Source organism: Coturnix japonica, chromosome 1 (assembly GCF_001577835.2).
Source record: "Coturnix japonica isolate 7356 chromosome 1, Coturnix japonica 2.1, whole genome shotgun sequence".
Classification (NCBI taxonomy): domain Eukaryota; kingdom Metazoa; phylum Chordata; class Aves; order Galliformes; family Phasianidae; genus Coturnix; species Coturnix japonica.
Genome location: NC_029516.1, coordinates 62,760,460 through 62,787,282, shown reverse-complemented (window position 1 = coordinate 62,787,282; position 26,823 = coordinate 62,760,460). Strand labels below are relative to the sequence as shown.

The following is a 26,823-nucleotide window of genomic DNA, read 5'->3' as shown; positions in this document are numbered from 1 at the left end:
ACGGCCCCCTGTCACGGACGCAGGTGGATTTTTAGTTCAAACCGTGACAATCAGCCAGCTAGGGTGGTACAGGAAAAAACACAGCTTGCTCATGGAAAGTTGGATTCTGTGTGGCTTCATATGGAGGCTCCCCAGCAGCTGCCCATCTGTGAGGAGAAAAAGCAGGAAAATGAATAAGGGCATAAAGTATGTTTTCCCTCAGAGAGAAGCACAATAGCCCTGTCATAGAATCACCATAGAATGGTTTGGGTTGGAAGGGACATTTAAGACCACCTAGTTCCAAGCCCCTGCTATAGGCAGGGACACCTCCCTCTAGACCAGGTTGCTCGAAGCTCCATCCAGCCTGGCCTTGAATGCCTCCAGGGATGGGGTATCCACAGCCTCCTTGGGCAACCTGTTCCAGTGCGTCACCACCCTCTGAGTGAAAAACTTCCACCTAATATCTAAACTAAACCTCCCTGTCTCAGATTAAGACCATTCCCCCTTGTCCTATCACTGCGCACCCTCATAAAATGCCATTCTGTGGGCTTAATGGTGTTAAAAGAATGAAAAATTTCCCCTGGGTATTGTTCACCTGTGTCTTGTAAGGGTATTGGAAAACCTTTCCAAGGAGTTAAATTCTAGAGTGATTTTTTCCTTTTCACATTAAAACACTGGCACTGAGAAAAGAGTTCAGCTGATGTGTGAGAGATTGAAATGTGAGTGGTACTTTCAAGTTATAAACTGGAGAAATGGCGGAGTTAGAAGTGTGCTTTATGCCTAGGCAGCATTATTGGTGGCTGCTGGAAGGGCCTCCTGGTAGGCTGGAGTAAAACGTAGTCCAGGTGAGAGTGGTTGTAACTCTGCTGTAAATGAACTGTTTATAACTAACGCGGTAAAAAGTTTCCTATGTCCATTTGACATGATGGAGGAAGATCACATGATATGCAAGATCAGTTAGGGCTCTGGGGAAATATTGTTGAGCAAAAATACCCAAACAGACATGACAGACACATAAAGTTAGCAGTGTATTGAACAATTCTGGCAAGGCATTAAGAGGTCAGGAAAATGAGAAAGAGTGGTACCCCAAAGCAAGGTACCTGGTAGAGCTTTAAGATGGCATATGCAGTAGCTGTCCTGCTTATACGTTGCTGAAAGAAGAATCCCTTGGAAGCAAACTACTTTTCTTCCTCCCCACGTACAGGACAGCATATCTACCTTTCCGCACGGATCGATGGGGCGCTGGTTGTTAGACCTTACACTCCAATTTCCAGTGATGATGACAAGGGCTTCGTGGATCTTGTTATCAAGGTGAGAACGTCTTGTTGTTGTACCGGCTGGGCAACATCTGAATCGCCTGTACATCTGCAGCACCCTGCAAAGCCTGGTGTGCCAGGTTCTCTTCTGCTCTGTGCACTCATGGACTTCCATTCTAACAAGTAATGTGCTTCTTTCTCGTTGTCAGTCAGCTCTGTCTAGATAGTATTCCTTTATATGGCGCAGTGGTAGGAATGCTGCTTTGCAACACCGGGACCCAGGTTCGAATCCCCCGTGTGGTGCAAGTGGTAGAAGTGCCGCTCTGCTACACAGGGGCTTGAATCCTGGGGGTTGGACTCAATGATCTCTAGGGTCCCTTCCAACCCGCACGAGACTGTGATACTGTGTGGTACTGTAACTGTGTCCTTTGAATGAGGAATATGAGTACGCAAATACTTGAATGGCAGAGAAAAGGACATGTGCTCATCTTTGAGCTGTGAGATTAATTATTTCATTGTTGTTTTTTAATAGGTTTACATGAAAGGGGTCCATCCGAAATTTCCTGACGGAGGGAAGATGTCTCAGTACTTAGACAACCTGAAAATAGGGGATACCATTGACTTCAGAGGACCAAGTGGCCTGCTTGTCTACAAAGGAAAAGGCAAAGCTGACTCAGAAAATACAATTGATCCAGAGCAAATGATACAGAATTTGGGCATCTGGACATTATTGGAGTTGTAGGATTTAAGCAAGTAGAAATACAACGAGTAACAGCTCTGTGCTGTACTCACAGAATCAGGACTAATAACCCACGTCAGTGTCTGACACCGTGATCCTAAAAGACTGCCAGGCATTTTGTTGTTCTTTGTGATGTCTTCCGTTCACCTTTGTCTGTTTTCTGCCCCTGTTTTACAAAGTCACTTAATTAAAAAGTGCTGGGAAGGGATTATAGGCTCTGCTTCCTGCTGTCTTCATTGTTTTCCACCTCTCTCTCTTCCAGGTGAGTTTGCAATTCGACCTGAGAAGAAAGCCGAACCGGTTACTAAGAAAGTGAAGTATGTGGGGATGATCGCAGGTGGGACTGGTACGTGTGTGTAAAGATTCATCTTTGGCCTCTGACACCTGCTAGACGTTGATACTTTCTCTCACCTGCTCATTTGCACTTGCTTCTTTACTCTCTCCCATCACTTACCAGCGCTTCTCTTTCAGGGATAACCCCTATGCTGCAGATCATCCGAGCAATCATGAAGGACAAGGATGACTGCACGGTTTGCCAGCTGCTGTTTGCTAATCAGGTAATTTCTGTCCTTATTTCTGTTTCTAAAGTGTTGTTTAACAAACACAGCTCCACTCAGCAAATGAAGTTCTTGCTGAGAAAGCACTGTGCGCCAATACATGCTGCGAGGGAAGAAGTGAACAGTGATGCTGAAAGCTTCCCATATAAAGCAGTATAGTAACTTTTTTGAGCATTGCTGCTGAAGTTCTGCCATCCTCACAGCTGATGCTCACTGTCCTGTATCTTATTGTTCTGTTTTTGATTCAGAATGTTTTGAAACTCTGGATTCATCTGTGCAAGTTGATCATGTTTTGGGTAGACTTTTGGAGCTGTTTTTCTAAGTGAAAACACAGAAGATTTGGACACTGGTCTCCTTCAGCAATTGAATCTCCCTGCCCTCAGAGCAGGCTTTGTCACAGGAATCTTTTGGAGAATGCTTGATGCGAGCTAAAATTAAAGCTGATCTCCAGCACCTTCCTTGACTATAGAGCTGGGATTCTGCCCAGCCCTTTCAGTTTTATTCCCTCCATCAGCGCTTCATGTGTTTATTCCACTCTTTGAGCTGTATCGTACTTTGCTGCTGGAAAAAGGAAAGATCCTTTTGACACGTAATGTTCCTGTGACAGAGGGATTTCTTTGCTGACCAGGCAACCCGAGTGCTGGCGTACAGCTGAACTGCACATCCCTCCTTTGCCTGATGTTCTTCTGGTGCTCATCTTTTTGTTTTTAAAACTCCCTCGTTGTGAATATCTGCTCCTGGATTCTGAGAGTTCTTTTCCTGCCTGTGTTTTTTAACTTCTTCAGGCTTTCCTTCTTAGTTCCTCTCTCCTCTGGTATTCGGTGTATCCCATTTCCTGTGGACTATATCTGTATTACAGAACAAGTTTTTTTTTCTACCCAGAAGCAACGATCCAAGTGCCAACAACTGCTCTATTCTGGTGCTTTATTACAGTAATAACTCCTTAGGTGCCCTAGGAGTGCCCTCTGGCGCTGGGTGATACAGCTGCAGCATTTGATCTCTGCTGAGTGCTTGAAGCTGCCACAAAATGCAGTAGGTTTCTGGGCTGGTGGAGGGTCAGGATTTGCTGTGTGTTAATTCAGAATGACTAACATAGAACTTGAGCTGTTCTAGCAGCCTAGAAAGCCTATTGCTTCTTGTGAGGTGGAGTTTGGGTGTTTTTTTTTTGCGAGAAACAGTAGCCTGTGTGTTAACAACAGGCTGCATAAACATCAGTTGTTGGCTTTAAGGAGTCTCTGTACCCAGGTACTGCACAAATATAAAGCAGATGGACTGTCATAAAAACCTACAGACTAGGCTGCGTGGTTGTTTTTTTTTTGTAATATCTAATACTATAAAGTACTTTTTACACATGCTTTGCTAATCTTCTATTTTGACCCTGCTGAAGGAGCTGTGTTGGGTTAGAGATGACAGTGTAGTGGGCTGCTATGAGCCGGTCAGACGTAGTTACAGCCCTTCTGGAAGCCGTGCAGTTGCAGGTCCAGAAATAGGAGCCTTCCTGGCAGTAGGTGTTGGCACATTCCACATCACCCCCACAGCCCCAGACATCACCATGTCCTCCATGCCAAATTATGAAGGCTGTGGAGGAGGACGCCAGTTTTAGTCTCTGCCCTTTCCCTCCGTGGCCACTTTTATGGGAATAAGTTTTTCTTTTGGCTTTTGATTGTGTTCCATTAGAGAGATGCAGAACTTGCATAGCATTTGTTGTTCCACACTCAGTACCTGCTTGGTTGTTTGTTGTTCCACATCTCGTCTAAAAACAGAGCATCTCCGTATGGCAGCACTAACGAGGTTTAAAGTGGCAGAGGTGAAAAACTGGCCTTTTATTTCCTGATTGAAAGGCCAAGTAGGGGGGGGAAATACACACGTAGCCATGGTTAGTTTTTTTTTGTCATGAACATTGCTTTTGTAGTGTAGGTGTTAAAGGCAGGGTTCACTCTTACAGTGCTACCCCTGATTCCATAGTAAGTGAAGGCTCTGTGTTTTGATCCAGGTGTTGCTTTGTGTTACTGTTTAGAAGGAAGGAATTATGGGGCTAGAACCTGGGGAAGTTATGCGATGGGATCGTCATGGGAATAGCTTGTATTTGCAGACTCTTCAGTCTTTAAAACAGAGTTAAATGACCAGTTCCATCTCACAAATCTACACAGAACTGTAGTGGCCATCTGAAGGCTGCATTCAAATGCAGAGCCCTAACCACTGTTTCCCTTCCCCTGCAGACTGAGAAGGACATCCTGCAACGTTCAGAGCTGGAGGAGATCCAGGTTCAGCACCCCAATCGTTTTAAGTGCTGGTATACACTGGATAAAGCGCCTGAAAGTAAGATCTGCTGCGCTGTCTGTACTGAAGCTTAAGTTATGGGTACTAATGCCCATGTCTGACAGGAGGAATGCTGCACTGTGTGTATTTCTGAGCTCCTTTGTTTCTTGATGTGTCGTGTTCATGCAACACTGAATGCATCCAGCAGCTTCATTCTTTGCACGGTGACGCACAGAAGCTCTAGGTGTTTTCTGGCGGTGTTTCCAAATCTATGAAGCTCACCTGAGGGGAATGATAGTGTTATGTTCATCTCATGACTACACCTGAGTATTAACCATTATCTACTGTGATCTGAGGTGACCTTCCTTTCTCTCTCTACGTCGTGCCCACCCACGTCAGATGAGAGTCACACTTCATTCACTGTGAGCTTGGAGCAGAGAGGGAAGAGCCACGTGCTTTCTCTTACCTTGTGACCATGGCACTGTGGAAGGTGTATTGTTGGTCACGGAAACCAGGCTGAGCCGTGACACACAGGATGGTGGGGAGGGTCTTAACCATCCCTGGAGTCTGGTGCTGCCATGTTGCTCCAGTTAACGTTCTCCCTGCATTTCTAAGGCAGCTTGGATAGCAGCGTATTAAGGAGGATGGATGTTGCTGTTTCACAGTGCTGGAGCTCAAAAGATTCTCATTCTTTGCACAGCTTTGCTTGATGTTTCCTTGGGGCTTTTAGAACTTCTAGAAAGTTTGCTTTTATTTTCTCCACGCATCGGTCCCATTTCAAAAGCACGAGGGGCTCATTTTCCTTTTAGCAGGAGCACGTTGAGAACACTAATGCTACAGGCTGCAATTTTACTAAAAAATACAAAGGTGCATAGTTGATAATGAAGTGACCTCTGTTTCTTTTCCTCCCCTTTTCTGCCTCTCCCTACTTACTTACTTTTTTGTTTTTGTTTTTTTTTCCCAACAGGTTGGGATTACAGCCAAGGATTTGTGAACCAAGATATGATCAGAGACCACCTGCCCCCCCCTCAGAGCGATGTGCTGATCCTCATGTGTGGACCTCCTCCCATGATCCAGTATGCCTGCATTCCCAACCTGGACAAACTGGGCTATGCCAAGGACATGAGGTTCTCCTTCTAATGAAGGCTGATACTTCAGCGGTCTTGTGAGGAAGGGAAGGAAAAACAGTTAATGGGGAACAAGACTAAGTTAGAGATGGCTGATGCACAGTGCTGGGAAGCTACATTTACATTACAAATACTTCATTCTTATCTGAATCACTGGCAAGTTAGACACTTAAGCTTAACTATATCATAACCGTACCATAGGTTACGCAGAAGCAACCTGCTGGCAGAGACGCAGCGATGCGTAGTTCTCAGCTGTATTGTACCTGCCACGTCTGTCCTGTAGAAAGGTTATATTCCATCTCGAGGCAGGGAAGAATGGCTTCTTAGGGCAGCAAATACTCATTTACACTCCTCTTAGCACTGTGATCGAACGGCAGTAATATCCCACTTCCTAACACTGTGCATACTTTGTATTTTATTTGGTGTGAAGTATGAAGTACATAGAATGAGCTGGATCATTCACCCTGCTTATATCAAACTTTAAAGAGCTGTTACTGTGTGAAGACCAGGAGTGTTTTCCTGGTCTGCATAATCTTTGCACCATCAGGAGCTTGTGGGTGTTCATTTGAAGGGTGACAATTAACCATATACGACTGAAGATGTTTAAGTAAGTTGCCTTATTACAGAGGGGTAGACAGCTATATAAAATTTGTTTCCTGTGTATTTTGGAATAGCCTCTTTTACGTGGGAACACTTTGCCAGCTGCTCACAGCCCTGGGCAATGAAAGAAACTCCAGACAGCAGGAGCTTTACTCACTGCCCTGGAAGTCTTTGCCTTGTGTGTGTGTTGAATACTGAAAAAAATACTGACTTGTGTATTTGCTTTTAAATAACAGATAGTGCCATAGGAGTGGGAAAGTAATTGTTCTGTGCAGCGAAACAGTGCTGGGTGAAAACTGGATCTGGTTTTCATTCCTTGTTTCCCAGAGCTGGGTAAGCCAGGCTGGGGTTCATTGGGTGGCCCAGCTCGGCTCTGGGTGCTGGCAGATGGGATGCGCCCGCACACCTCGCTGTGGCAGAGCTCCAAAGAAGTAAGAATCGCATGGGAACAGCCTTAAGCCACCCAACTGACAGCAGGTTCAATGTATCTCTGAATCTAAAACTCTTACGTGCTGTTTATTATAGCTTCAACTTGTTTTTTAACATGATTTTTACAGCAGCCTTTCACCTAAACTTTAGTAAAACTTCATGCCTCCTGCGTGCCGTCCTTCTGCATCCACACACACCGAGGTTGGGGCTGTCCTGCAAGGAGTCCAGGAGGCAAAGTCATGGTCTGGTGATGAAACCACAGTGAGGGGAAGGACGGTGGCTGGTGGGTGAAGTCATAGAATCATAGTTGGAAAAGGACCTCCAACATCCCCCAGTTCAACCATCCACCTACCCACACTATTTCCCCACTAAGCCATGCCCTGCAGTGCCACACCTGAAGGCACATGGATGACAGATAGCTGCAGGTATTGGTGTGCCGTATGCCTCACTTATTTAAAGGTCTGGGCAGCACTTGAGGCTGAATTCTCAGCATCAGCTAAAAGGAGAAAAAGATACTGCAGTTAATGTAAGGAGCATGCAGAGAATAATACTACCAAGTTCATTTGATTTAACAGACGCCTCTGAAATCTTGAATATTTGATGTGTTTCTGAAACTCATTTTAATATTGTGTTCCCAAGGTCAGTCCCCCCCCCCCATCCTGTGTTTTTTTTTGTGAGGCAAAAAGCAGAACTGGGAGAGGAACTGAACTGTTGTGCTGCTGGTTTACATCACTGTGGAGTAAACAGGTTTTTCTTTTCGTGACTGTATTTAATGAAGCGTTTGTGTCAAAAATAACTCGCTGGTAACGCATCAGCGCTCCTTGTGTAACTGACTCTGTTTTCTAATTATTGGGTTTTTTCACATCTCTGCAAGAAATAAACGATGCTGCAGGTGCCTCTGCTGGGTGTTACCTGTCCTACCACCTCCCGCTTCATAGGAGACAAGCTGTAACTGCAGAGCACTTAAAAATACTTAAACCCCCTCATCTGACGTTTATCCGGCTGTTCGGGTGGGAGGTGGCTGCAATATGCTGAGTCAAGGGTTAAACTACCGCTGTTTTCTGTCTGTCACCAAAACCTCTTCCTTTTGCCTTTATTTTGTACATCTTCCTTGCCAACGTGAAGCTCTTTTATTAAAAGGGAGATTTTTATATGGTGCCCCGATCCCTTTTGCTTGATGGTCCTGTACTGTGGCGTTTAAACAAGTAATAAAAGCTGGTTTTGCATCGTTTTTTGATTCTCGGAGCCCATCCATCCATCTATCTGTCTTGCTGTTGTAGTGAGGTGGGTGTCAGCCAGCTCCTCCTCTGCACTTCCATGAGCTCTGGAGCTCAGTCTCAGCGGTTCCATGCATTAACCAAGCTGATTTAATTATGACACAAATTACCTTTGGGTTAGACTGCCTGAGGTCAGCACCATACCTAGTAATAACAGACACTGAGTTAGAACAACCTGAGGTCTGGCTGTGAGTCACTTGAGCCAAGACACCAGTTCAGCTGGGCTAAATCAATGAGCAAATAACTCAGAAACTAGACAGTAACGTGTAAACAACAGTTTAAAAACTGCTTTTATTCTGCTAAAAGAAAGGAATAAAGTAATAAGGAAAACCACCACACAGGTTGGTAGCACTGAAATCTTAATGTACACAGCGCTGTCAGTCCCTACACGTGGCCTACAAACACTGTGGCTTTGCCAGCCTGAAACCTGTGGAGCTCTTTCCTTCACTGGTTAACAGCAGCTGGAAGAAAGCTACTACAGCTTGTGCAACTTGAAATGCTGTCAGCTCTAACCTGAGAGAAGTCAAGTAAATCACTACACAAACACAATGAGCTGCTAAGATACCAAAAACAAAGCAAAACATTCTTGCCCCTTCCAGACTTTTGCTTGCTGCCAGGGCGGTCAGGAGCCCTTCCTTGTCTGCTGCGCTGAGAGACAAAGGCTGCCCTTGATGCCAGCTCCCCGTCCCCGTGGATTCATTTTTCCATGTCTTTTTTAACAGTTGCAGCTGGTTTTTGCCACCAGCAATAACAGGGTTTATAGCACAGCCCAACATCAGCCTGGTGCTGGTTGCCTTCCTGTGGGTTCTCATTTGGATCATTTCTATCTATCATCTCGGGACAGGGAGTTCTCCATTAGAACCAGCTCCATTCCTCCAGATCAGCATTCTGAATCCCCTGCATTATCTTCTGCTCACACCACCGCTCTGACAGCTGTCACAGCACATTCTCTCTTATTACAGACTCAACATACTATTAAAAAACCAAAAGAAGCCAGCCTGCCTTTTCTATATGCACAGCACACAAAAGGCCGAGCCAAGCCTAAGAACTAACTCCTCCTGAAGGCAACCCAGCAGGCCCCACCGCTTTCACACCTACTGAACTCACCTGCTTTCACCCATCCCATCTCATTCTAGCCTGATCTTATCTTGCTCCTTCTCACTTCTAGGACTACTACAAGGAAGCCACTCCTATTGGCACTGGGTGTTACCTAGAGATGAATTCATTAACCTATTTATTTCTTTTAACCACTCAGACAGAATACTAAAAGACCTCTAAGATCATCCAGTCCAACCATCAGCCCATCCCCACCACCCACCGCTCACCATGTCCCTCAGAGCTACACCTGCACGCTTCTTCAACACCTCCACCACCTCCCTGAGCAGCCTCTTCCAATTTCTGACCACTCTTTCTGAGAAGAAATGAGCAGTTTGAGCTGCTTCTGCTGCATCCCAGCCATAAAGTGGGGAATACAGTTGGTATTCCTACAGCTGCTGAGGGCTACAAGGGCAGGGGGAAGGATGATGACACCTGGGGCTGGAGATGTTCTCTGCAATGGGGACAGATGTTGCAGGTTCTATGACACCCTGAGAGGGCTCATGAGGAGGAGCAGACAAGGGGCTGGGAGACACCTTGTCATACATGCCCAGTAACCCACTGTGCCCTAAATCTGGATCTCGAGAATCAGCATAAAAGACTTTGTATTTCTTGGCTGTTACCTGACTCTTCCTGCTGGCACCATCAACAGATGAGCTGGTGAATCCAGCCTGTGATTTTGTTTGCCCTCATCTTGTTTGTCTCTCATCTTTTAAGTAGAACAAAATGAGCTTCCTAGGAAGTTAAAGAAAGAGATTACGGATGCATTACAGAAAACAAACAAGCAAACCAACAAAACTTAGCAGAAGCAGCTGGCATTTTCCACAGATCTTTATTGGATTTTACATGGCAATACACAGTAGTTACGTTGCCCTCCTCAAAAACACAAAATACCACAGTGGTATCAGCCGTGTGCACATGCGCGCATAAATCTCCCACTGTTACCAGTGCTTTCCTAACAGACCCCCACAAAACAACCGCAGTTCAGCTGACAGGCAGCTCTGAACAACAACCTGTTCTCCAACCAGGAGACCCAGAAACAGGGTGTTTGGAGCAGAACACCCGACTTCAAAAGAAATGATCGTCTGCTGCTGCTGATAGGCTTGTTAACAGCACCAGAGTGAGAAAAAAATCTGTGTTTGCTTGTACCTGTTTCAGCACACAGCACTCTGTCAATAGCCCCTTTTTTCCTGTCAGAATTCATTCCTTGCATCCACTAGCCAGCATCTCCTCAGGAGAATCTGAAGGAATACTTCTGCTCAGAGGCCTGCACCGTGTCTTCCTGTGCTTCTCCTGCATGTGGCAGAGCAGCGGTCTTGAGCCCAGCACTGCAAAGCATTCACAGAAAGCAAGCCCTGAACCCACCCCATGAGGATTTGTACCTGACAGTGGCAAGCAGGCATTATAGAACGGGGTGGTTCTGCTTGGTTGGAATAGCTCAGCCACCCCCAAGAACTGCAGAAGAAACATCAGACAGCAATTTACTTGCGGGTGCTCCTCAGCCAGGAGTTCTGAATAAAGCACCAGGTGTGATCTGTCTGTACACAAATGGAAAGCGGCACAAACTGTTTCATCAATACAATATGGCTCATTTGCCTGGCTCCAGCTACTGAAGAAAGCACGGCAGCACTTGGTATTGCATATATAACACAACTGGTCCACATCACAGTTTTCATCTTTGCACATGAAAATTAACCCAAACTGCACTTCTTTAAAAAAAAAAATAATTAAAAAATAATAAAAAAGTAATTAAAAAACCCCAACCTGACTGTTAACAGCTCATAAGGCTACAACAGCAGAGTGCTGGAACACATCTCTGGTCTAACACCTGGTGCAAGGTCCATGGAATCCCTTTCCTTCCTTCCCTAGCCACAGGACCAGCACAGATCCAAGATCCATTATACCCCACATCAGTGTGTCAGCCGTGGTCTCACTTCCAGCACGGGCAGTGATGAAACGAGAGACAAACTCTTGTAAAAACCAAACAGAATCCACAAGGAGCACAGCTGGACTTTTTTTCCCTGTTACAAAGCAAAGAAGCTTCATGCCATTGTGCTAAAATACATGCAATGTTCAACACTGTATAAAAGACCGCTGTAATAAACAGAGATGCTTTTTGTTTGCTTTTGGCTGGGACACCTCGCAATACAGAAAGCCTGACAAAAAAACTTCCACTGGCTAGATAATGTTTCTAAAATCTGATGACCCTCAAGGAAAAATAGTTATGCTCTAAGAAGGTAAAATGATGAGCAACACGTTTGATATTTGGATTTTTTTTAAGGAAAAAGTTCCACCTTAGTTTTAATATAACGAAATAATATATTTCCTATACATTTCTCTATATAACTTTATTTGCTTGCAACTACACCATCCTCACATCAGTCACAGCACAGAAACATCCCTTCCACGTGCAGGGAGTACCCTCAACTCAAAGAAAAACTCTCCAGAACATTTTTAAGTCACAGAAGCGTTACTGAGTTTGAACGCTATAAAATCACTGCCGCCGGGAACAAGAAGACATCTTGAAAGCAGCAGCTTCCCAAGGAGTCACTGCTAGAGGAAACACGCTTCACAGCCTCTCCACCCCAAATGGAAGATCATTTAACTGTGAACTCAGTAAAAAAGCAACGAAAGCAAACAGTTCCAAAGGTCAGCCTGCCTTTTCCAGTAACCAGCTGGTGTGCAAACTGGGATAATCTCTAACAGTTCTCTCCCCCTTCCCCTTATCTTGAACTTTCCGTTACTCTATGTCACAAAATTTATAGTTTTGCTTTTAGATGTACTTCATATACTTCTTTTTTTTTTTTTAATTATTTTTATTTCTTATAAAACAGTATAAAAATAAAAGCAATGGTGAAGAGCTACTGGTGAGATTATGCAGGGCACAGAGAACTAAAATCCTACGTTGGATACCAAGGGAAGGGCAGAACTAGCATTTGTGTGGGGAATAGGACTTTGAAAAAGACAGCAGTAACATCTTCATTTCAGGGCCTACAGAAAGCTGACTGACAAGGACAAGCACGGTGCTTTTCTACCTAACAATTTGCTTTACTTTGTAACAATACAAAGGATTATCTCAGGACACGAATAAGAAAAAGGAGCATGACTATGATACCACGTCAATTTAAATGCAACACTCTGAAACATATCACCAGTTTGTACATTAAATAGAGTAAAAACGATTTCCATTCACCAGTGTCTGGGTGTTTCTTATGGCAACTTTAGACTAGGCACCTTTTTTTTTCTTTTTTTCAGTTCTTTAAATTGTTCACCCCCCAGCATTACTTCTAACAAACAGAAGCAAGAGCGACATAATGTGTATGATCTGCTGCCCATCACATCTCGTGATGACGTTTCTTGCACATAGGAAGCGAGCCTTCATCAGTGCCTGCTGGTTGCTGTCACACATTGGAGTCTTCATCTGTTATACTGGTGCTAGGAGAGCGAGTTGCAAAGTCTTTAAACATTTCGTCCTCTTTTAACATGTGCTAGAAAGGAAATGAGGAAAGAGTCAAACTCATTTTACAGAACCAGAATTGTTATTCTACAGATCACAGTTTTAAGCCTTACTGTCAAGTTGTTGATGCCTTCAGAAAATGCTCCTATTTGCCTCACTGTCCCTTCTGAATCTTCCATCTGCAAAAAAAAAGATAATGGATAATGAATGAATAATGAATCCCCTGCATGCAGTGGCAATTAAGTTCAGCAAATAATGCAAATGCTTTATTACAGCCCACATACTCAGAGAGAGGGATGAGCGTGCCCTGTCAGGACAGAAGACAAGTTATGTCAGAGGCAGTCTTACAGTCTTACAGGCGCTGCATTCACAGCTTGCAGTTCTTGGGCTAAGACGTGTTTGTGTTTGTGAGTAGTGCTTTGTGACTGTCAAAACTGAGGATCTTCACAAGCCAAAGGAAAGGAAAGGTTTCACTGTGAAAGAGAGGCTTCCCACCAAATCTAACAACACAGTCAAGGACTATGAACAGTTTTACCTGCTCCAGCCTGTCCAAATCATCATCATCATATACTCGGATATCCAGGCCACCCTTGAAACCTTTCTTCAGTGCACTTCCAGAGGCCCTCCCCAGCTCCATAGGGCACACATACTCTTCCACATCATCTTGCTTCTTCTTTCTCAGGCTCCCAAAATTGCTGAAGGCAAGTTTCTTTGGCTTACAAGTGAAGAGAAAATTCACAAAAACTTAGAGTCGGCAAAGAAGTAAGAGATGTCTCTGCAGCCGGTGTTTCAATGTCAGCAAATGCTGAAGGGTTAAGACTACAGTGCTCTGCTAACAGCTTTCTCAATAGCTGTATTTCCAGATAACCACATCCATAAGAACAAGATGCACCCCCTCATTCCATCATTACTACAAAAATAACATTTAAAGGATCCCAAATGTTATCAGAATCCCATTGCACACAGCCACAAGCATATATACAGTAAAAGAACACCTCTGTCCCAAACACGTTATCGTACTGTCAGATGGACAGCCCACAAGAGTTCTATCTCTCTTTGGCACATATGAGGAGCTGAGATGTGGTGTGCTCATAGTAGACGTAAGAGTCAAACCCTTATCTGCTGAGTCCTGCTTTAATGTTTTTTTTTTTTGTTTGTTTTCACTTTAGCAGCTGACCCTGTTTCTCAAAGCTTACTGAACAGCCCTCCAAGAATGCATAAAACTAGTACGCTGGAGATCTAAATGTTTACCTAGCAGCTCACACACAAACCCAGAACAAGTGGCCTACCTTAACTTTGGCAGTTGCTGTTAAGAGGACATAGTCTGGGGACTCCATGGCTTCACGTTTCTGCTGCTGGGCCTCCTGCCCAATGAGGAGGTTGAAATGAGTGGCTAGGTGCCGTCGCAGCAGTGTCTTGTTTGGTGGGATGTTCAGCAACTGGGCCATGGTTTCTACATTGAAACGTGGCTCCAAAACCTATTAACAGAACCACAGAGTCCAGTTGAAGTCAGCACTGTTTGATAAGGTCTCAAGGACATTGATGGGGATGTGTGGCTCAGCCACTTCTTAAAGTTGCTTTGGGTTTTTATTTTAGAGAAAACATGCAATGAAGATGAAGAAAAAAGTTAAAGGATTCATAAAATGCTATCTCCAGCCCTTCTTTCTTGAGTTATAAATAGAAAGAAACTGGCACATAAGGAAGAGCTAAATTCATGCTTAGATCACATGATATGGAAAAGCTCTAACAAAATGTTTATCCACCATCCTCCTCAATTCTGGAAAATGTAGTCAAAGGAATGATGGAAAATAAACAAACATAAAATGTCTGGAAAAGGGATAAAGTTTCAACCACTCTGAACTTCTACATGCATAAGCCTAATGTCTGGAGCATCTATCTCATGCCAGAGAAATTAAAAACAATGCTGTTTTAACACTGATTTTCCTAAAGAATCAAGCCTTCCCCACAAAATAAAAGCATGTTCATGTGCAGGAAGGAAAATGGTGGTTGTGTAATAGCATGCTAGTATTGTAGGCTAGGAGGTAGAAAATGCCATTAAATTGTGAAGGGGACACAGGCAAACAAATTCACTGCTTTCCAAACAAACTTTGTCCAAGCCATTTGTGTCTTTTAAATTATTGGGTAATAAATATCGACAGCAACTTATTATTAAGAAGAGAAAGAAGACAGAAGTAAGTATCTGTGCAGCAAAGATTATAGAACTCATAATTCTCAGTCGCAATTTATTTTAAAGCAATAAAGTAAGCCTGTGAATATCTTACCATCAGCCCCCCATGCACACCACTCCCCCTCAGATTAGGTGCGTACTCTGCCAGATCAACAGAGCGTAACCACTCCATCACGCGGTGATTGGTCCACTGGGTGACCTCAGAAGGTGTGACATTATTCTGTGAACAGGAGGAACAGGCAGGTAAGGAGGCTTCCCAACACAGATGTCCCAGCCCCAGTCTATACTGAAACAAACCTCTCCTGCCCTTTATGCATATGATCCCACCTTGCTCTTGAGAGAAAAAAAAAGAAAGGAAAGATTTTCACTTTCTTTGGATTGCTATCTTGCAACAATACTGAAGTGGGACTGGATCAAAGATTCTGGAGCAGATGTAAATCGCATTTTCAACAGAAATCTTTTATTTCTGCACTGCATATAGTTTACAGCATTCTGAGCTCTTCACTGAGTTTCTTAAGCTGATTCTTCACTTAGGAGTTAAAATACTGACGCTAGCTGATGGTGACACTGATATGAAGCTACCTTTCTGTTACTTTCCTGTTCATTACAGGAAAAGTCTAAAGCCTTCCATCAAGGCAGAAGGGCTTGAAATCAGTCAGATTCAAGTACTGTTCACTCATAACAGGGTATCTTTCTAATAATTCCAAGCCAAGAGCTTATCACAGCAGCCTAGCTTGTGTTTATCCTACTGGGAAGCGATCATCTTTCCTGCTCTGCTTGCAGGATTGTCATGCCAAACAACACGAGCCGTGTTCCTGAGTGCAGTGAACAGGTCTGTATCATGTTTCATGCAGTCTGAAGATCTTGCTGCACACTAGGATTAGCTGTGATTTCTACGAGTAGAGCTGAGAGCTAGCTCCATGAGCTGGCGTTATTTTGCAGATATGCATTAGAATCTAAATACAAGACTCTGAGCTGCTTTATCATCCATTCCCATAGCTGGCATATACTCCTTCCAACACAAATCAGTGGCAGTTTCTTGTCTGATAAGACCAAACTTGTTTACAGAGAAAATTCTGACATGGCCACACACTTCACAGTTATACCAGCCTGACAGAAGCTGTGCACCAAGTTTGGGACTATTTATTTTGAAGAAACTACATCAAAGACTAAGGACAGTTGTTAGCAAGAAGGAATGTGAGATTTGGTAAGGAGACATGACCTTGGGGCTGCAGCAGGTGAAGGAAAAATCAGTTGTTTTCCAGGTAGCCTCAGTAGGACATGAAACTTGGGAATAAAATGACAAGAAAGAAACCAAAGCTGACACAAAATAAAATAGGAAGCAGCCAATATGAGAGGAAAGGGTAGAGGAGAAATAATCAGAAACATAGGGAGAAAACCATACAGGATTTCTTCTTCACACTTTTATCTTGAAGCAGTACCTCATCTGATGGCCTCCTGCGCAGACAGTTGGGCTCAAAGTTATTTATTCTCAGAACCTGGATGGCTCTTTTGATGCTGAGGTGGTGGAGGACGCTGACAACCTTCAAGGACAGCAAGTCATCCTGTGGAAGAGGAAGGAGGATTTAATACACACGAAAGCACTTAGCAGTGGAACCAACACACAGCTTCCTCAGCAGCTTTGGACTGTGGCTTAAAATGTCACATCTAGTATATTCTAGAATTTAAATACATGAGACAAGGGATTAATGTCAAGACATCCATCCCGTGGGTGGCCTGGAGCTCACCTCTACAACAAGGCACTGTAAGGCATAACTGCACAGCCAGGTCATTTTCAGTAAGGATGAATCCCTTCTCACATATGGCTGGGCAAGAGCATTGCACAATACAACCCTGCACTCCCCCCTGTAAAGCATCAGTGATACTAACAAAAGCAGCCAGTTCTTTCTCTAAAATCTGAATCCTCCCAATAACTTTTACTTAAACATTAATCTCACAGAAGAACTCATTTTACAGCTCATACAGATCAGCTTTTCAGCTCCCACCAGCGTTCACAGAAAGAGTCAGACATCTCCCGAGGACAATTTCTGCCACATCAAGGAATGCCTCACACAGCCTGTTCTCCCTGAACCAGTCACAGCCTTTGGCTGGACCAGGAGCTTTCAGATGTTGAAAGCTGGGAAGGGCTAGTTTCCCCCTTCGCAATTACAGCAGCAATTAGCAGTTTTGCTCTGGCTCCATTACACCTCCTTGGTCTCAGAGCTCCTTTAAATCACTGAGAATTGGGAGAGAGACTTTTGGCAACCAAGACAACTTAACTCACATGGACACACATGGTGAACAACAGCAAACAAGACACTGTTTAGACAAGGCTCACAGGTTACTAAATGCTGTTGGTACAACCCAACATCCTGACCTGCTGACAACTTTGCAATATGTGCAATGACACATTTTGCCTCTCTTTGGTTTCACTCCAGTATCTAGCCCCAGAAGTGTAGCGTGTCAAAACCAAAACAATCAGATTCTCTCTCATTCACGGAATTCAGGCATGGGAAATGTTTACAAAGGATTATGTACCAGCCTGGCGAGACTTCCCAGATCATCCAGATCTGCAGCGCTAGGAAGGGCTGCAAACAAAGAACCTGCCCTACCCTGCAGAAGTGGTCACATGCTGTGAGATCTGCATTCCTGCTAACTTCAGTTATAACTTAATCCTTATTATGTCACTAAGTGTCTCACAGTCTGGTACTTTGTTGGTGCAAGTTGGCTGACAAGTGAATGTACACATCTTCATGCTGGGGTTCATCTAGACAGCTATGTGTTAACACCACTTGTGTGCTACAAACAGCGGACTGCTTCATGATTTTGTCAGAATAAGTGAAGATTAAATTCTTTGCTTGTCCAAACAGTTCATTGCTTTTGGCTAACTTTATGATGAACTTAAGATTAGAGTTTCTATTTCATGTTATTTCATTATTTTAGTTTGAGTAAAGGTGAATTACCACGCGGTTTTTAGAAGTTTTCTTTCACACTGCATACACTTGTACTTAGTTGACTATTTACATAGAATCTGCTGCTGGAACTTGATGGTTAAACACTGTCTGAAAAAATTCCTACTGACCTAATTTTAAAGGAAACTGACAGAGAGAGTTATCTAGTTCAAAGGCAAAGCTCCGACTGCCTATCCCTCTTCTGTCCACCCATCAGATTTCTTTCTCTTTTCGTAGAAAAAAAAAAAGACTAATGTGTAGAGTAAAAAAGAGTAACGTGAAGATCCTTCACATTGCTGCCTATGCTGCATTTTACCAACACTCAGTGCTCACCCACTCAATACGGTGACAAAGCTTCCCAACACAAGATTAAGCTCAGCAAAACCTACTGGCATCAGATCTCCAAGATTTAACAGAAGAAACAAGATGCCTCCTACTTTTATACTAACATGCAGATTCAATAAACTAAAGCCAACAAACATGAAAACTCTATGTAAGCAACAAGTACTACACATTTGTCTGAAGTGCACTAAACAGCAAAATGACATCAGGTAGTCAATCCAATGTAAAGAATATACAAAACACAAGCAAATATGGCATAAAATAATAACTTTTATACAGCCCATGGTGTGACTGATTTCTTCTTTGTTACAAAGAAGGAAATAATATTTGCAATGTTCAGTTTTCATTTATATCTCCAGAGAAGTACTGGTTGGCTACACTTGACAGGCAGTAAAGCGAGGAACTGACAGCGTGCTGTACATTTTTAAATACATAATGCAAGTGTTAATAATGAATCCTGTTTTCAAACAAGCTGGCTCTTAAAATTGCAATACTCTTCAAAGAAAGCTGCTGTGGTTTTCTTATGCTAGGCATCCACATGAATAGATAACTAAACAACCTTGGCTCATCGAGAAGAAAAACATTCCACCTACTTCCATTAACTGACAGCAATCTGAACAGTAAAAAGCTGCATGAAATGCAACCACAGCATTTGCATACTTTTGTGTGCTTACAGATGTTGCCTGAGCACGTCAGACAATGTCACACACAGGTCTTAAGCACAAGATTGCCTGCTTCTCATTTACAAGTATGGACTTTTGCTTCCTATTTGCTCTTCTACATTAACAGTGTCTGTAAAGATGGAAAGAATGCAGGAAATACATGCAGGTGAGTACTACTGTCAGGACTTCTGTTTACTTTGGGTTACATTAGTTTGGCACAGGACACTCACTACAGTTTCAAGCAGTCCTCTAAACACTCTGATGTAGCATGCACAAATCCAGGATCCTGAAACATCTTTTCAGCATTAAATTGTCTCAGACTCTCTCAACTCTCCTGATTTTCTCCCTGCAATTAGGCAGAGAATTTCCTTTCCCAATTTATGAACTGTGGAAGCGCTCTGAAAACAGTAGCATCTCATAAGACATGTTTAGCTGTTGGAGTGAGCTCTGTGCTTTTGGTACACATGTATGTGTAGGCTCTGCAGCACTACAAGAGTAACCTCTGACTTTAGCTTATTTTCAGATCCTGCCTATCTGGGGCAAAACTCAAACATGCATATGGTGACCACGTGGCGCTTGTGCCAACTTTCTGCTCTAGGAAGCTACTAGCCAGATTGCCATGACCTGGCTCTTCACAGACAACAGACCCTGTAAGATGTCCATTTGGTTCTGCCAGCCCCAGAGGGATGTGGGAGTGGCTGTCTACAGTGTCTGAGCTGCACTAGCAGCCCCCAATGCTCTCCAGCTCTCATACAGGGTGCTTGTGAGGTCAGCCTGGATTTGGCTGATGGATGCTCCCGCAGAAGGGCTAAGAGGAAGAGGTTTAAGTGTTAAGTGAATCTAATAACTATGCAGAAGATCTCTCCAGACTCAAATGATTTTCAGTGAGCTGTCTGGATGAATGTTAGTGTGCATTAAATGTCAGTAAAATCTAAGAACGTGACAAAGACGCCAAGACAAGAAAAGCCATTTACTCACTACAGTCATGTAATGGAGCATCCTGCCGTCCACTTTTCCTTCATCAAACTGGGTCTTATATTGGGGGAGGCCAATGTCATCCAGCCACCCTAACAAAGAGACAGAACCAACATTAACATGGCAAAGCTCTTCTTGATTGATGGCAACCATGTCCACAACACCAGTTAGGTGTTATTCTCGTCTTTGAACCCTAAACTTGACATGATCAGGAAGCCCTACAAAAAGCTGCCGCTTCAAAAACAGTCTTACTGGTAACCCAATGGTAATCCAGTTTTCCATGATTGTTCTCCTCTTCAGACCCAAGTGCCTGCAGAGCAAGCTGAAGCTTCTTCCGATGCAATGGGTGCTTTATCCCAAGCTCCTGTGAGAGAAAGGAAAGGAGCAAAGCTTGATACAATACTGTATTTTATTTATTAGTCTGTTATAGAAGAAATAAGAATGGTTTCAGAGAGTCTCACTGAATCCACCTGCCAAGTCACCAGCAAGTGCTGTATGTTTGTTGAGAACCAACACCACCTCAGCACACACTCAGATCTAGGAAACACCTGCTCACTGTAGTGGATTAAGAGATGCAGGTTCTTTAAAACTGCATGAAAATATCAGACATAGTACTCTCATACCAAGTTGCACACAAAAAACAAAAAAAACCAAAAACATAATTAATTTAAAATGTGTCAATATTCAGAAAAATACTCAATAGGATTAATTTCCACTCCTATATAGGTAGGCAAAATTAAAATAATTGTTTAGCTAAAAGCATTCCTTTAAGTTGAATTGAAAGTAGTGCTTCTAGTACTTCTCACCTTTTCTAGATCCTGCTGAGAAGCCTGCAGAAGGGTTTGCCCAGATAGTATCCAGTGTCTGCCGTTACTTATGTAAGAGCCTAGCCCCTGGTCCTGGAGCCAGTTGCATACTTGTTCCTTTGTCCACTTTGCAAATGGCATGTCCAGCTCACTACAGAAGGTTTTTTAAAAAAAAAAGACTTATCCCATGCCTCAAATCTCCTGCTTTCACACCTAATAAAACAACCAAAATCTGAGCTATTCATTCATACGTATTTTTTGTGGGAGCTGAGATGATCTCCAGGGGAGAACATACATAACAATCATGTGAACGTTATGAGGAAGAGCGTATCTCTACCTCTGAACTGTCAGCACCATGATGCACTGTAGTGATCTCTTGCCACCACCACAATAAATACCATCTATTAATACTTCTGGCACAACCACCCTTACCGCCTAGAGTAGCTAAAACTCTAAAGAAATACTGCAGTATTTCAATTTTCCCTCTAATCCCAGAAATGCAGCAGGAAACACTGGATTATATCTGTCACTGCCACATGAGGGCTCACAGGCTCACGTTCCACTTTGCACAGCCTTGCAGATGCACTAAAATATCACACGGCAGCAGGACCCTGGAATCCCACCACCAATCAGCCTCAGTGCTGCCAAAATCATCTCTCAAGAGAGGAAACAGCCTGGATCTACCTGTTTCCATTCACCAGGAGAAGAAACGTTTCATTTTGGAACTGCACTCCTCCTTTTAACCCCACACCTGACTGGAGCTGCTAGGAAGGCATGCACCAGCACACTTTGCTACCAGTTGTCTTACTTGCGAGACTGCCCCAGGTCTCTAGACCAGCCCAGCCGTGGCCCCGCTGTTGCTCTTGTCCCTCCTCTTTTGAACTCTGTTTCAGACATGTCATCTGGGTTGAAGGTGGTAGACTGACTTCTTTTAAGCCTGGATTAAAGAAAGGAAGTATATTCACACGTGGGTAAGGAAAAGGTATGCTTCTACCACTGCGACCAAGATAGGCAAGATTTCTTGTGGCATTTGTAGCCCTTCCTCCACCCAACACTGACCCATCATTGGGACCCTCACACGCCAGCTCCTGCTCCTGTGAAGGTCACACCAACTGTGCCCACAACCTGCCCTAGAACAAACTACAGAGCCACAAGTTTAAAGGGGAAAAAAAAAAGGAAAGATAATTTGAGAAAAAATGCATACAAGAAGATGGAAGTTGCAGCAGTGCCCCTGCAAAGCCCACCACTTTCTTCCTCCTAAAGTCCATCAGCTTGAGCAACCTCAGCACCCAGCTGAATTCCCTGCAAGCCTCAGTTCTTCAGAATGGTCATTTCACATCTTTTACTTACCTTCCAAATAACTTCTTGATTCCCCTGGCCTTTTTCCTGGAATCTGGAGAAGGTGGAGTCATCTGCAAGCTCTCTGTTTCTTTGGGTCGAGGAGGCAAACCAGCTAGATCCAGGTGATCCGCAGATCCTTTTTCTGTTTCAGCTATTAGAAAACAAAGCTTTGTCAAGACTTACTTCTGCAGGACTGCACAGGCACACTCCTGAACTCTGGAATGACTCTTGCTAAAATTACTGACAGCCTCCATGTTAGGAAAATGGGGTGAAGAGGGATGTGAAAAACCCAAAGAAACAAAATGTGTTTCTTGTTCACGGGTCTTACTGTAAACACTCCAAGGCAATGCCCTGCACTACTTGAGTGCTTTGCATCCAAAGCAGGCAACAAATACCTGGTGAACCAATCAATGATTCAAATCCCAAGCTCACTCTTTTTCAGGGATGGTCTTCCAGGAATGAATCATTGCCATGGCAGGAGGAGAACCAGGAGTCCCCAGAGCACAGAAGAATAAATTATTTCCCAGTGGGCAGCCTTCCTAATTACCTCCATTACCTCCTATGCTCCCCAAAGAGGAAATTCCAGCAACAAACAATTCCCCCCACACTAGGAGCAGGAGGGCCCTTTCCCCTGCTGGTGGAAAGAAAGCTTTCTCCTTCAAGTTGTGGAGCATTTTGTTTCTCTGTAGAGAAATACCACTAAGTCTACACTCTGTCTGAACTTCATTTTTCCTTTGAAGGGATGCATAGAGCATCTCCGTATCTACACACTACTTCCCACGTGAAAAGTTGGATCTGTAGCCCTTGTTTTCCACTGACAACAAATCTAAAGGTTCCTGTCTACAAAAGTGAAACTGTGACAAAATTGTTTAGTAAAAGCTGAAATAACAAAGCAAAAGACTACTTAAGACCATTTAAAAGGAAACAAATTGCAATATCTAGAAGACTACACAAGCAGAGGTGTGCCAGCAAAGTGCCAGATAGCTGAAGAAAGTCACCATGTGGAGCTGATGACACTCGCTGAGAAACAGCATCAGCCTGTTGAGGTGAAACAGTTGTGGCAAGGCAGCCTGCAGCCACTTTTACCACCTTTTCACATAGCTACATAATAAGATCACCATCGTGTTTTTCAAATGGACCCTCAAACTTGCAGGAGAAAACCAAATAAATCACACAAATCAAGCTAGAACATCTATTGCTGGGACACGTGGTCTCAAGAGTATCTTCCTGCAGGGCAAAGTTTTAGGTATTTCAGATGGACTATGCATGAACTTGTCCCATTTTCTTCCAGAGAAAGTGAAAATCTTGTAGTGAGGGAACAAGGCCATATGCAAGATGATTTTGGGAGCACTCTGGTTTGACTGCTATTGAACAATGAGGCAATCTTGCTGGTGAGAGAGAGCAGCATATCAAACAAAGCTTTTGCACTTGTGGATTCTGCTTTACTTGTGTAAGAAAAAGTTCTACCCTAGAAAAAACAACAACAAAAAATACATATTTAAATAGCAGTCTAAAGAGAGAATACTAAGACAAGGCTAGATACATTAGTAGCAGAGATTTGCGGGTATTGCAATGGTCGCTCCATGTACATTGCTCCCTGATGCATAACCCCAGGAGAAGCCAATCAAGGTAAACCAAGAAAGGGCCAAGAGGACTCGTGTCTCTTTGTCAGCAAAGGCCACAGGCAACTACTGTGCCACCACATCTGCAAGCTCCCCTTGCTAATACCTGGCCCTGCTGCTCCTCTCTGCCCTTGCCAGAACCACCCAGGGAACACTCACATCATGAGGCCAGTTTTTACTATACTAATGGCTCCATCTAAATCTGTCCCAGTTATTTCTCATTCATTTATTACACAATAAATGTAGGTATTTCTTAAAAGAGAACTTACCCTTTCACTCAGAGTTCCCCTAAATGAATTCCTGAGAAATAAGTACACTCAATGTCCTATTTTACAACCCTTCAAGCTTTCCCAGGGGGCTCTAGGATGGACACAGAGGCACCCCTGGTGTTCATACACTGTTGTTTCCCTGTTGCTGTCTTGGTCTGTAAATAACTTTGTGCTCAAAGTTACAGTAAAGGTCTCTGCAAATTAACCCGCAATCTCTCATTAGTAGCAGTTATCAAGAAATGGCACAGCTGACTTTTAGCAGAGGGCAGATGTTACATGAAAACTCCTTTTAGCGATGCACAGGTGTTTGATGCAGAGCTCTGGTGTCTAGCTTTTATTTGAAAAGTGTGTGGCTACATCCAGCCATCAGCAACAGCCACAGCACAGCGCTGGTACAGGCAGACATGCAGGATTACTGTACCTAAAGTAGGGGCGCTTGCACTTCGACTGCGATCTTCAGATATCCAAACAACGCACATAACCACACGCAGCACAAAGGGAGAGAACACGCAGAAGGACAAGGTAAAACATATTTCAAAACTTACATCAACAAAATACAAGACAACAGGAGGGAGGTAAATGAGACACATACGTCACACACAAGAATGAATCACGCAGAGATTAGGATAAACAATTCACTGTTCATCTCTCTCTTAGTAAATGAATGCAGTAGAGCTCCTTGTTGGAGAGGGTAAACCAGCACCTCATTCTTTGCAGTGCAGGGAGGCCACCCACTCTGCAACTCACACGGGCTCCTGTGGGGTGGCAAGAATCTAGGCACCAACTTTATAGGTGGATGCAATGAAAGCTGGATAACAATCACTCAAATTCACAGGAGCCTGATCTAGATGGCTCATCTTCCAATCCTTTAGGACAGCCACAAGACCTCCATCTTGTTAGACAAATTAATCACAGGGTGAAACAGGTGATTACACACAAACACAGACAAAATAAACCAAAGCAAAGAGTCTAACCCTCAGAATAGATTGCACATCTATTCCAAGTACGCTAGAAAGTTCCCATGCCATATGACAAGGGAAAATAGGGGCAATGCATAATAAATGTGTGGGTATGTTGGTTCATTTGAAAAAAAAGATCTAGAATTGTCATTGATAAGTAAAAGCAATAAATTCTTCTTCTCAACATAGAGGACATTATCTGCCTTTATGCTTCTGAAAGACAAAACCGAATTCCAAATGTTGTGCAACAGAGCCAAAAAGTGTAGATAAATGCCAATAGTTCTGATTCATGACTCACTTAATGCTTGAACTGGAACAGTGGAAAGAATCCTGCAACAAATCAGCTAAAGCAAGTTAGGCTTCAACCGCTGGTAAAAGAAAATTCTGCATTAAGCAGAACATTTTGTTCATTTCTTCACTGTGCAAATGACAAGACCAAAACAGAAAACCCTCCCACACAAGTCCAGGACTCAAAATGAGCTTGAATAACTTTACCAATATTATTCTTTTTCTCACAATCTCTTTTGCAAGGTTACATAAACACATAAAACAAAGTGGAAGACTGACTGCAGCTGCCTCATTTCTGTACATTTCTGTACATCTTATGAAAGATAAACTGGAGATGGAGCCAAGGAAAAAAAGATCCACAAATCCCAGACAGCCAGCAATTCAAAACTGTAGTAACGTATTACATGGTCTCAGAGGAGATAACACAGCAGAGGTGAAAACAAATGAACTAAGTTGTTACATCAGTGAAGTTTTCTCCGTTCTTTGGCTGTTGCTTGACTTTTTGCAACCATTTTACTGTGATACACATCACCATATCATAGCAAGATGAAGGCTGGCTTTTCAGCTCTTAAGGACAGTTACATCACTTAGAAAAATATTTTTTTATTAATTTATCTGTTATTGGAAACATTGTTAGATACATACATGATTTGCATTTAGGTGTACAATACTTACCTAGATTGGGGGCACTTGCAGTCCTCTTATTGTTTTTTATCTTGAAAAAGCCTCGTCCAAAGGAAGATCTGGCTTTACGGGTGCCAAAACTGTCCTCATCTCCTGTGATGCCATGAGAAGGAGATTTTGGAGGGAGAGTGGCGAAATTATTACCTTCCATGCGAGGTTTAGCCTGCTAAAGTTAGGAAAACAAACAGTCAATATCAGGGAACTGCAAAAGACCTTTGAGGAAGATGCAAAGTAATCACTGCCATATAATCTGGAGAGTCACTCGATCTCACTTGTTACTATGGGAAAACATTACAAAAACCATAAAGAACAGACAAGATCTTCAGTTGAACAAGTTCAGGACTTGAGATTACTATCACTAAATTCTAAGACTAACATGCCATTTCGAAGATGTTGCTCATTTTCTGCAAGCGCAGCTTACATGTACTAAAAAGGTAAAAATACAACCCTATAAGGCTTTGACAGCTGTAGCAACAGAGGAAGCAAAGAAAGAGACAAGACCCTCACGCTGAATTGGATCTCTGGCAAGTTCTGGACAGCCCCTTCCAGCTGTCATCACTTTGCAATTTCAGAATGATTTAACTAATTGACTCTGCCAACTGTCCAAGCTGAGAGGAAAATAGGCAACAAAGCAAGGAGTAAAAATGACAGGAACTGAAATCTGAAACATCACATAACCAATTTAAAGTAATAGTTTCAACCTTCTTGGTTGTTTCACTGTTTCTTTAAAAAGTGAAAAATCCATTCATAATCCAAAAAAGATCCTTTGGCTTTTGCTGAATGGACCCTAGAGTGGTGTCTGATGTAGGTGTTCTCTGTTCAGATCTTCATCCATGCAATAACTGCTGCATGCAAACTATGCCATACAGTACCATAGGCTAGCTCTTCTGCAATGACAGTCTCTTTAAGAACACAGTTGTTACAGAAAACAATTTGGAAACCCAAGGGTTTTTAGAGATAC

The 26,823-nt window shown here is 43.2% G+C and overlaps 2 protein-coding genes across 19 annotated transcripts in view; one reads left to right on the top strand and one right to left on the bottom strand.

Moving 5' to 3' along the window:
- The first annotated feature begins 801 nt into the window (after positions 1-801).
- LOC107316845 (NADH-cytochrome b5 reductase 3) lies at positions 802-8,180 on the top strand. The gene is made up of 6 exons (XM_015868830.2): positions 802-1,290; positions 1,768-1,897; positions 2,237-2,320; positions 2,446-2,531; positions 4,751-4,850; positions 5,758-8,180. Exons 2-6 carry the CDS (start codon positions 1,774-1,776, stop codon positions 5,928-5,930), a joined length of 567 nt encoding a protein of 188 aa, XP_015724316.2. The 5' UTR covers positions 802-1,290; positions 1,768-1,773; the 3' UTR covers positions 5,931-8,180.
- A 1,951-nt stretch (positions 8,181-10,131) lies between these two features.
- Positions 10,132-26,823, bottom strand: part of PPFIBP1 (PPFIA binding protein 1) — a 96,665-nt gene continuing 79,973 nt past the window's right edge. For 11 of the 18 annotated variants that reach the window (XM_015868693.2, XM_015868665.2, XM_015868710.2 and 8 more), the window contains 13 exons: positions 25,854-26,028; positions 24,353-24,385; positions 22,050-22,191; positions 21,508-21,636; positions 20,700-20,850; positions 20,146-20,257; positions 19,897-19,985; positions 16,406-16,528; positions 15,058-15,183; positions 14,065-14,253; positions 13,311-13,490; positions 12,889-12,954; positions 10,132-12,806 (listed from right to left, as the gene is read on the bottom strand). In XM_015868693.2, coding sequence (XP_015724179.1) covers positions 12,720-12,806; positions 12,889-12,954; positions 13,311-13,490; positions 14,065-14,253; positions 15,058-15,183; positions 16,406-16,528; positions 19,897-19,985; positions 20,146-20,257; positions 20,700-20,850; positions 21,508-21,636; positions 22,050-22,191; positions 24,353-24,385; positions 25,854-26,028 — 1,602 coding nt within the window. In that variant the 3' untranslated portion in view covers positions 10,132-12,719. The remainder of the gene's footprint in view (positions 12,807-12,888; positions 12,955-13,310; positions 13,491-14,064; positions 14,254-15,057; positions 15,184-16,405; positions 16,529-19,896; positions 19,986-20,145; positions 20,258-20,699; positions 20,851-21,507; positions 21,637-22,049; positions 22,192-24,352; positions 24,386-25,853; positions 26,029-26,823) is intronic. The other 7 variants (XM_015868700.2, XM_015868804.2, XM_015868816.2 and 4 more) reach the window with 3 other exon arrangements.

Coding starts and splice junctions, on each gene's coding strand:
- LOC107316845 (XM_015868830.2), top strand. CDS start 1,774: ATGAAAGGGGTCCATCCGAAATTTCCTGACGGAGGGAAGATGTCTCAG. Junction 1,898..2,236: donor GCTTGTCTACAAAGGAAAAG/GCAAAGCTGACT, acceptor TCTCTCTTCCAG/GTGAGTTTGCAATTCGACCT. Junction 2,321..2,445: donor GATGATCGCAGGTGGGACTG/GTACGTGTGTGT, acceptor CTTCTCTTTCAG/GGATAACCCCTATGCTGCAG.